Here is an 11,082-nt window from a genome sequence, read left to right as displayed (position 1 = left end):
AACTCACTTTGTAGACCAGGCTGGCCTCGAACTCAGAAATCCGCCTGCCTCTGCCTCCCGAGTGCTGGGATTAAAGGCGTGCGCCACCACGCCCGGCCCTCCTTCACTTCTTAGAATGGCCCAAGCTGAGCAGGCTCCCTCTGGGGCAGCCACTGAACAGCTTGCCACGGCTCCCCTGGGCATCTCTAGAATCCAGCCACACCCGAGCCATCTTACCCTTCATTCTGTTCTAGTAACACTTCAAGTTTATTCCTTTGTGTTTAGGCAGGCTGACTGAGTGAGCTATTGATCCCTCCCACCACCACCCCGCAGCTCCACATAGAAGGCATCATGAGACCAGAAGCTTGTAGATATTAGAAAAAAAGAGGGAGGTGTTGTTCTGGATTAGAAGCCTGGGAAGGGGACAGCTTTTGAGGACCTGATAGCTTCCCCTGGCCTGGGCTCCTGTGGAGTCTCAGCCTCACTGACAGGAACACAGGCATATCTGCAGGGTCAGATGCTAAGGCTGCTGTGCCCTCCAGGCCCCAGAGGACCCGCAGGAGGCCACTAGCATGTACACCAAGGCCCTGAACTGCTCTTATGACAAGAGTATCAAGTCAACTTTCCTGTCTTGAGACTCTGACCCTCCAGCCCAAGGCAGGGAAAACCTGGAAGGGCAAGGATAACCAGATGGGACATAATGACAAGGGTGGATCTCACTAAAAAGGGTAGTATAAGGTGTTAAAATGACACTTTTTTTTTCCAGCCCTGAGGTGGAACCCTTATGGTTGCTAGGCAAATTCTGTACTACTGAACTACATCTCCAGCCCCATCAGAGAAAGTGTATATGTGTGTGTGCATGTATGTATATGTGGGTATACATGTTTGTGTGGGTGGGCATGCACATGTTTATAGATATGTACATAGTGTATCTGTAAATACTTGTCTAGATGTAGTGTATACATGTTTGTAAATGCATGTCTATGGTTATGTACATATATATACACATATGTATGTAGCTGTATATATATATGTTTGTGAGTATACATGTTTGTATGTGTACATATTTATGTGTATATGGGTGTGTACATGTTTGTATATATGTATATATATATTTATGGGTATATATACATGTTTTTGTATGTGTATATGTGGCATACATGTTTGTGGGTACACATGTTTTGTTTGCAAATATTTGTGTATATGTGTATTTATGGGTATGTACATGTTTGTATGGATATATACATGTGTGTAGAGTGTGTACATGTTTGTGGGTATATATGTTTTTATATGTCCATAATTGTATATATGTGTATATACATGTTTTTGTATGCATTTGTGGGTGTGTACTTTTTTGTGTAGGTGTATACCAAATATTTTTCTCATTCACTCTCTGCCTTATTTTATAGACAGCATCTCTCACTGAACACAGAATTCAGCAACTCAGCTAGGGTGATCTGTCTGCCATTGAGCTCCAGGGATCCTCCAGTCTCTGTGCATTGGAGTGACTGTGCTACCACACCCAGATTTCGTGTGGGTGCCGGGGAATCCAAACTCATATCCACATGCTTGGGTGGCAGATTCTTTACCAACAGAACCACCTTCCCAGACTCCAAATGACACTTCAAAGCACAGTAAGTCAGGCTTTAGTAAGGACCATGGTGATGGCATAGGGAACACAGTCTTTAGATTTAGTAGAAGATCACTGTGATGGCATAGGGAGCACAGTCATAAGACTTTGTAGAGGGCCATCATGATGGCATAGGGAGCACTGCCATGAGACTTTGTAGAGGACCATTGTGATGGCATAGGGAGCACAGTCATAAGACTTTGTAGAGGGCCATCATGATGGCATAGGGAGCACTGCCATGAGATTTAGTAGAGGACCATCATGATGGCATAGGGAGCACTGCCATGAGACTTTGTAGAGGACCATTGTGATGGCATAGGGAGCACTGCCATGAGATTTAGTAGAGGGACAGAGATTGGACTCAATCCTCATCCAGGATCAATGTTGAAATTCTTACTGAGGAATTCATCCTCCAAAGGAAAAGGGATTCTATCTAAATCAACCTTGCTGAAGATTGGCCGGGTAACTAGACACCTTCTATGGGATGGTGGAAGAGAGCAACCTAGCCCAACAGTAAGGATGTCAGATATTAACAGCAGGGTTTGGGGACCACCAAGGGCTCAGTATAAGGGTATCTGCCCCCAACTACCAAATAAATAAAATAAAATAGAAAGACAGTAAGGGAGGAGTTCTTGATAAGTGAAGTGAGCAGGGCCTTTGGCTAAAACTGGCTTTTCACAAGTAAATGCACAGATGGGCCCAGGACTAAAGTCTATCCAAGCAAAGAATCTTTGTTGGTTGCCAAGTGGGAACATGGGCTCAGCACTGGCAGACCTTCCTGTTTTTCAAGCAAAGCAAGAATTCTTTTTTTTTCTTTTTTTTTTTTTATGAAGTCACTTGGTCTTTAAAAATACATAATAATCACTAACTGTCTGTTCAGTGTGGTGCGGGCCAAACACAATACACAGCTACAAGTGTGAAACTGCAGTTAATTGTGAGGCTGTTTCCTGTTTATAGGTTAACTTGATCCATATAAGAATCTGGTTTTGTCATTGGTGTTTGAGACAGGGTTTCATGTATCCCTGGCTGGCCTGGAACTTCCTATGTAGACCAGCTTGGTCTCAAACTCATCCAGATTTGCCTGCCTCTGCCTCTCAAATGCTTCGATTAAAGGTGTGCACCACCATGCCCAGGCCACATAGGAATCTCTTGGCTTGAGTCTTCATCTCGCCAACAATGTGATAAACATTGTCTTATACTTGCCACTTGCCGTCCGTTTGTTGAAAGGGGTAGAAAACACGAATGGATGGATGGATGCATGGATGGATGGATGCATGGATGGATGGATGGGTGGGTGGATGGATGATGGGTGAATGGATGATGGGTGGATGGATGGATGGATGGATGGATGGATGATGCATGAATGGATGCATGAATGCATGGATAGATGCATGCATGGATGGATGGATGGAAAGATGCATGGATGGATGGATGCATAGATGGATGCATAGATGGGAGGATGGATGAAACATCTTTAGAGACACATCCTGAAATATTACTAATGAAATGGTGTGTGTCTAGGAGGTACTTTAGAATCATACACGAGATTGAATGAAGATGTATTCAAATCTAGATTGATCATGGGGTGATCCATGAATCTACATGATGGTGTGTGTGTGTGTGTGTGTGTGTGTGTGTGTGTGTTGAGATTCCTTAGATGTTTTTGACTTCTGATACATCCTAGGAATGTTTATTTTAATGTTCTGATCATATAGAGATGCTTTCTAGGGGCTACACAGATAAAGTTACATCCTGCTTGGGACTTCATTGAAAATATTCAGCTAATTTCTTTTATGCATAGAGGTAAGTACAGATAAAACACCATTTGGTAAAAGTTTATAACATACAGTTGGCCAGTGGGTACATGGAGAATGATTCACTACTTGGAAGTGGCTGACAATTTTTTTTCACAATTTTTTAAAAACTAGAGACATGAAAGTGAAGGCTTTGTTTTCTAGGCAACATGGAGTCATGCATCCTGGACATTTATGCAGATTTCTATGGAGGGAGAGCGAACATACTGAGATGGTTGAAGTAAGGGTGTGGGCTCTGTTGTCAGCTACAGGTTAAGAACAGCATCTTACCCAGGAAGCACTCTGCTGTTGGAAGAGTCTAGTATCATGTCTCTTGTCCCAACTGCAACTTTCCAGTTGTGTGACTTTGGACGGAGACTCATTTTCAGCATCTATTAAATGAAGTAAACATTATCGCCTCTTGGACTCATCATGAGAATTGAATTAGTTGTTACATGCACAACACTTAGCACATCACTTGGTAGTCACTTCCATTGCTGCCATGATGGTTGTTGCCGTTAGAGCTTCTAAGAGAAGAAAGAAAACATTTTCTGAGATAGACAAGAACATAATTGGATACAGAAGCTAAAAAAAAAAGTCAAACATGGTTTAGTTGGTGCAGCACTTGTACTCCTGATGATGCAAGTTCAATCCCCGAAACCTCCATAAAAACTCTGAGCATGGTAGCACATGTTTATAATCTCAACACTGGGGAAGCAGAGATTGGAGGATCCCCGAGGCTCACTGGCCAGCCAGTCTAGCATCTTATGAGCTCCAGACCCATGAGAAATCCTGTCTCAAATGAGGTGGATGGTGTTCAGGAGGATGACAACCAAGTTTGTCTGTCCGCTTGCCTCAGCACAAACTCACACACATGTGCACATAGAACATAACATGTGCACCCACTGTCTACTGATCCACTCTCAGCCACTTGTTCATGGGTTTTAGGAACAAGTTTTCTGTACCATATACATGACAGGCAGAAAACAGCCTTCTGATGGTGTCCTTCCCTCCAGAATGAAGTGGAGCTCGGGGAGCTGCTGCTATCTCTAAATTATCTCCCAAGTGCTGGCAGACTGAACGTGGACATTATTCGAGCCAAGCAACTCCTGCAGACAGATGTGAGCCAGGGTTCAGGTACAGTATAATCCCTTATCCACTAAGTCTCTACCGGGTTCTCTGTTGTGTGAGGAACCTGGACTGTGTTGTGCTGTGTTGTGTCCTGGATGTTGTTGCTAAGGTAACACAAGGGTGGGCAGCATCTAGAACTACAATACTAGTTCCAAAAGAAAAATAAATGATCCGCTGTGTCTTAGGATGAAGTAAGTCCGTGATGGAATCTCAGGAACCCTATCACACATGTGGCCAGTTGTGATTACTTCTGAAATCTGTCTTCTCTTCCTGAGAAGGAACTTGCTTTTCCACGTATTTTGCCTGTAATGCAGATGCCATGCTCTAGGTGGCGGTAGTGCACAAGTGGTCGGATCAGCAAGTAGAGTGGGCCCAGCCTGAGGGGTTTTGTACAGCTCATTTCCTTCATATCATAAATCTTTATAAATCCCAGCTCTTAAAGAGCTACTGTGTTGTCTGCTTTTTGTTAAAAACCAGTTCAAATACTCAACAAAAAGCTGACTCTGTTCCATCTGTATATAGCTTCTTCCATGACAGTAAAGGATGCTTGGTGGTGGAAATGCTGTCTTCCCCAGAGCCAATAGCCAAAGGAAGGAAGTTGTTTGCAATGAGGTGACAGCAGAATCTAGAATTCACTTTGTGTTCTCAGAAGCCACACTACACAATAGAGGCTTCAAGAAGGCTGGAGGAAGAAGTGCTACAGTGGCTGGGACATTCAGACCCGCCACAGTGGAGAGTCAGGATGCTGCAAAGAGAAAGGGCATCCAACTGCCTGCCACTAAGTGTCTTTGTGCTGCTTGTGATCTTGGAGAAGTTGCTTAGCCAACTTCTTCATCTCCATAATTGTACAATGACAGTATTTAGCTCACTGGGTTAAATAAGTATTAAATTCAACCACCTGCACAAATACCCTTCTAAACTATAAAAATGACCAAAGCATGTTGTTTCTAATTCTGCCTTCACTCGCCTGAGTGTGAACTGTGAGCCCACTGCCCTGAAAATGGCTCCTGCTTCTGGATTGCCTCCACTAGCTAGATCTTACTCAAATCACTCCTTATCTTTAAATCTACAATTTTCCCATTTCTAAAATGAACATGGTGCCTAAAATGTGGGAGGAGTTCAGTAAGGGCTAGGTGAGTGGAGGAAGCAGCAAAGGAATCGGCAGATAGAAGGCCAGATGTGAACAACGGTCAGGCAGAACAGCTGGACACGTGGGGAATGAGTGTGTGAAAGTAAGGCTGGAGGAACGCCCAGATTAATGAATGGATGAGTGGTGAGATGAATAAATGAATTAGTAGGTAGACTGATAGAAAAATAAAAAATAATTCAGTAGCAGAGCCCTTGCCTAGTGTATAGAAGGCTCCAGACTCTGTTCTCAGCAATGAAGACTACAGAGAGATGGGGAGGGGATAGATGGTTACTCTGTTACATAGATAACAACTTGGATGGAAGGATGATGGATAGATGGATGGATGGATGGATGGGGAATAAATGATGGATCAAAGGATGGATGATGGAGGGAGGGATAAATGATAGATGAATGGATGTGGATGAATGACGGATGGGGAGGAATAAATGATGGATCAAGGGATGGAGGGATGGATGATGGATGAATGGATAGATGGATGATGGATGGATGATGGATGGACAGATGAGGGAGTGGGTAGATAAATGGATGAGTGGAAGAGTTGGAGACTGACAGGATGGCTGGAAAGTTGAAGAGATGAGAGATGGCTAGATAACGTTTCATCATCTCTATAATATTGTGTCCAATCCCCAGACCCATTTGTGAAAATCCAGCTGGTACACGGACTCAAGCTTGTGAAAACTAAGAAGACATCATTCTTAAGAGGCACAATTGATCCTTTTTACAATGAATCCTTCAGCTTCAAAGTTCCCCAGGAAGAACTGGAAAACGCCAGCCTAGTATTCACAGGTAAGGTAACATTATAAATGCTGATGAAACCTTGGTAAGGCATGTTCAACTTGTTCCATAAAAACAGAAGACATCTGGAGAGAACTAAGCTAATAACTCGGTGTCGGATGTTCAGCTACCTAGATTTGAGCTCATTTCTTATCTGTAAACTTGAACAAGACCCATGGAACCTAGAACACAATTGTTATGTAATTATTAAGCTAGACTCCTTGAAACTGTCACATAATGAGGGCTTTGGCCCCAGTTTCCTCATCTATAAAATATGGATAATTGTTATAAGTTTACTGTGACTAAAGAGTAAATGAGTTATGACCCTCAAATAATATCTGATACATACTGCATCATCTTTGACAATGGTGGTGATGGTGGTGGTCCTGGTATTGGGGATGACGGTGGTGCTGATGAGCTGCTGGGTTTAATATAGGTACAGAAGAAAACAGGCCACTTAACCCAGCAAGGACGGTTGTAAAGGGCATTTAGAAGCCAGGCAGTGGTAGTGCATGCCTTTAATCCTAGCACTTGGGAGACAGAGGCAGGTGGATTTCTGAGTTTGAGGCCAGCCTGCCTGGTCTACAGAGTGAGTTCCAGGATAACCAGGGCTACACAGAGAAACCCTGTCTTGAAAAACAAAACAAAACAAAACAAAAAAAGACATTTGGAAGATATAAAATTTAAGTACAGTGATCTTATGACACTTTCTAGTTGAATCCAATCTGCTTTTCTGGGCATAATTGTGTTTAATTTTAGAGGTTACTCGTTATCTATTACTGCATAACAAATCACTCTAAATTCTAGTAGCAAATCATCAAACATGTCCCTGTGGCTCAAGAGCCTGGGCAGGAACTGGGGTTGGAGCTTGGTTGCTAGAGAGCTTGCCTGGCATGTATGAAGGTCCAGATTCAATCCCTACACCACATACATCAGGTATGGAGGCGCTCATCTGTAATCCTAGCACTTCAGAGGATCAGAAGTTCAAGGTCAGCCTAAGCTGCACAACAGGTTTGTAGACAGCTTGTGCTACATGAGATCTTGTCTTAAAAACAAAACAAATAAAAAACGAACTCAGGCGGAGCTCTGCTGTGCTGTGTAGTTTGGGCAGAGCTCTGCTGTGCTGTGTAGTTCAGGCTGACCTGATACGTGCCCCCACCCATGACCCCCAGAAGGCCTGCTCTGGAGCTGTCAGAAACTCCTCTGTAGATAGTCTAAACTTGTCTCTAGGTCTTTCAGGAACTCTTGCCATAGCCCAAATCTGTACACGATACCTAGGAGATGGCTCAGAGGTAAGAGTTCTCTCTTGGTTCAAATCCCCAGAACGCCTGTAAAGACCAAGCCTGGTTCCATGAGCCTGTAACCTCAGCACTGGGGGCTCCTCGACAGTGGCTGTCACATTCTCAAGGGAATAAGGATGTAGATGACAACTACCCTCCTCCTCTGGCTTTCACATACACATGCTCCAGTGTACGTATGTGTACACACACACACACACACACACACACACACACACACACACACACCACATACACGGCCCTATCTCCTGGGTAGCTTGGGTTTTCAGATGGGAAGCATAGTCAAATAAGACAAGGCCTGTTTTCTCTCTTTTTTAAATTTGTGTGTGTGTGTGTGTGTGTGTGTGTGTGTGTGTGTATGTCTCTGTGTGTATGTGTCTGTATATGTCTGTGTGTATGTATATGTGTGTGTGTGTACATTTACATAACATAATCTTTGCAAAGGGCAATTTGATGGTATCCATTCTCCTCTCCTTCTGCCATTTCAGTCCTGAGGATCAAACTGAAGTTGTCAGGCTTGGCAGCTAGCATCTTGAACCATTGAGCTCTCTTGCCTGGTCAAGACCTGCCCTTGACCCACAAAAGATGTGCTTAATCCTGCAAGCACCTAGGCTCGTGTTCCTTGGAGCCAGTGCCATGGGAAATAGTCATTCCAGAGGAAGTAGGCATAGCTCCCCACCCCATGAGGTTAGGGCTATTGCCAACATCATCAGGAGCTTGAAAGCGTAGCCAGTAGCCATGCCTCCTCCCCAGAGACCAAAGCAGAGTACTGCATCTGGACATCTGCTGCAGGTCCTCACCACAGTGCTGGTGCCTGGGTTTCAGTCAGTCACAGTCAGATGAAATACAAAGATGCTCAATGGAAAATCCCACAGTCCATAGCCACACAACCTGGGAGGCAGTGTACGTCATGTTTATTACTGGTCACTGTTCATCCTTTACTCTGCTGTGTTTATAAGTAAAACTCTATCATTAGTATGGACGGGAAATTATGTACAGAGGTGGTACTGTGAGCTGTTTGCCACCCACTGGGCCTCTCAGACTGTCTTCGTACAAATGAAGGGGTGGGGGACTACTGTATATATAAAGATATTACAAAGGACCCCAGATATTTCTAATGCAGAGGCACAGCTGACTGGGAACTGCAGCTGGCTGGCATTTTACCTAAAGGGCGCTAACTGAAATAGCAGAGGGAATGTGGACAAGTTATCTGGATTTGGGCAAAGCCAGTCTCCCATGCAGCTAGCTCCAGAGACCTCTGACTTGCATTATGTGCCTGGGAGACAGTCGCACTGTTACCTCCAGGCCAAGGATCTGAATTCTAGCCTGGCCCCATGTTTTCAAACACGTCTCAGGGAAAGTCAGGTTGATCTGCAATTTAAGCATTTGCTGAGACTCCCTGGGGAAAACCTGTAATTAGCCTGGGGGCTGGGCACTCTGAACAATTCCCTTCTCTAGTAGGAGGAGGAGGATGCTTCTACCATACAGTCGGGTGGTTTTTACAGCTAAGGTTTAAAGAGAAATAAAGAAAAGGGAGGAAGATCGATTTCCTAACTTCATAACACATGGTTCAGGACCTTTCTGGAAAATCCATGAAGATCCTCCATGAGCGGAGGGGAGTGTGAGTTGGCCACTGAAGTGCTTGGGAGGGAGGAGGGAGGAGAGAGGAGGGAGGAGGGAGGAGGGACCCAGAGAAGGACAGAGAGGAGGGAGAGGGTAGGTATACTGGTTAGTCTTTTTGTCAACTTGACACAGCTAGGATCATCTGGAAGAGGAATCCCAACTGGAAAAAACAAAACAAACAAACAAAAAACAATGTCTCCATTAGATTGGCCTACAGGCAAGTCTGTGGGGACATTTTCTTGTTTAATGATTGGCTGGAGAGGATCCAGCCCAGTGGTGCTACCCCTAGGCAGGTGGTCCCAGGGTACATAAAAAAGCAGGCTGAGCAAGTTATGGGGGGCCAGTCAGCAATACCCCTTCATGGCTTCTGCATCAGCTCCTGCCTCCAGGTTCCTGCTTGAGGTCCTGCCCTGACTTGCCCCAGGGATGATGGACTGTGATCCCGGAGTGCAAGTCAGACAAACCCTTTCCTCCCCAGGTTGTTTTTGGCCGGGGTGTTTATCACAGCAATAGAAAGCAAATGGCATGTGTAAGGAGGGAGGGGAAGGAACCGAGGTGGGAAGGGAGGAAGGGAAAGCTGGGAGAGGAGGAAGAAGAAGGGAAGTAAAAAGAGGAGGGGAGGGGAGGAAGGAATCAATAGGAGAGTCCTTAAAAACTTAGAAATAGAACTCTATCACCATCCACCAATTCCACTTCTCAGTGTAGAAAGGGATATTGGGAATCTCAAAGTGTTGGCACAGAGACTCAGATGTTGTGCTCCTGTGTTCCAGCAGCAGCATCCACAGCAAATGGGAGGAAGCAGGAATCACCCAGGTGTCCCGTGATAGACAGAAGGAAAAAGAGAATCTGGCCTATCCAGACCATGAAATGTCCATTAGACGTAAAAGGGAAGGCTCTTCCGAAGCCTGCTACAATGTGAAGCTTGCAGCCATGTGGTGTAGAATAAGTCAGCCAAAAAAGGACATGTGTCATATAGCATACTTAAACTCTATGAGAATGGGGGTCTCTGGGCTTGAGAGAGGGGCAATAGGGAGCTACTTTTAATGGCAGGGTTTCACTTTGGGAAGACAGAGAACAATAATAATTCTCTAGTCTGGGCATGATGTCACTCCTTTAAACCCAGGAGTCGGAAGACAGAGGCAGGAGCATGGGTTCAAGGCCAGCTGGGAGACCCCGTCCCTGACAAACACACATTCAAACCTGGGTTCAAACAGTGGTGATGACTTTGCCAATATCAGTGTAGTGGTGTCACAGAATTGAATACTGAACAGTGTTAAGATGTTAATTTGGGGGTTTGTTAGTTTGTTTTGGGACAGTGTCTCAGATGTACAGGCTAGCTCAAACTCTCTGTGTAGGTGAGGATGACTGGAATCATAAGCAGAGGCTAGCTTAGTGCTCTCTGGGCTCTCTACCAGCTGACCAACGTCCTCAGCCGTGTTGGGGTTTTGTTTGTTTGTTTTGTTTTGTTTTTTAGAAAATGCCTTGTTATGTAGCCACAGCTGGACCTGAAACTTCCAGGCTGATCTCCAATTTGTGGTGATCCTCCTGCCTCTGCCTCTGCCTCTGCCTCTGCCTCTGCCTCTCTGCCTCTGCCTCTGCCTCTCTGCCTCTGCCTCTGCCTTTGCCTCTCTGCCTCTCTGCCTCTGCCTCTGCCTTTGCCTCTCCGCCTCTCCGCCTCTGCCCCTCTGCCTTTGCCTCTCTGCC

General features: G+C 45.0%; 1 protein-coding gene across 3 annotated transcripts in view; it reads left to right on the top strand.

The window, feature by feature from the left end:
• Syt17 (synaptotagmin 17) overlaps nt 1-11,082 on the top strand; it is a 64,966-nt gene that overhangs the window by 33,513 nt on the left and 20,371 nt on the right. For all 3 annotated transcript variants that reach the window (XM_021207526.2, XM_021207518.2, XM_021207511.2), the window contains exons 6-7: nt 4,419-4,539; nt 6,314-6,469. In XM_021207526.2, coding sequence (XP_021063185.1) covers nt 4,419-4,539; nt 6,314-6,469 — 277 coding nt within the window. The remainder of the gene's footprint in view (nt 1-4,418; nt 4,540-6,313; nt 6,470-11,082) is intronic.

Source organism: Mus pahari, chromosome 1 (genome assembly GCF_900095145.1).
Source record: "Mus pahari chromosome 1, PAHARI_EIJ_v1.1, whole genome shotgun sequence".
Lineage (NCBI taxonomy): Eukaryota > Metazoa > Chordata > Mammalia > Rodentia > Muridae > Mus > Mus pahari.
The sequence above is the reverse complement of the archived record's forward strand: the minus strand, read 5'-3'. Positions and strand labels throughout refer to the sequence as shown.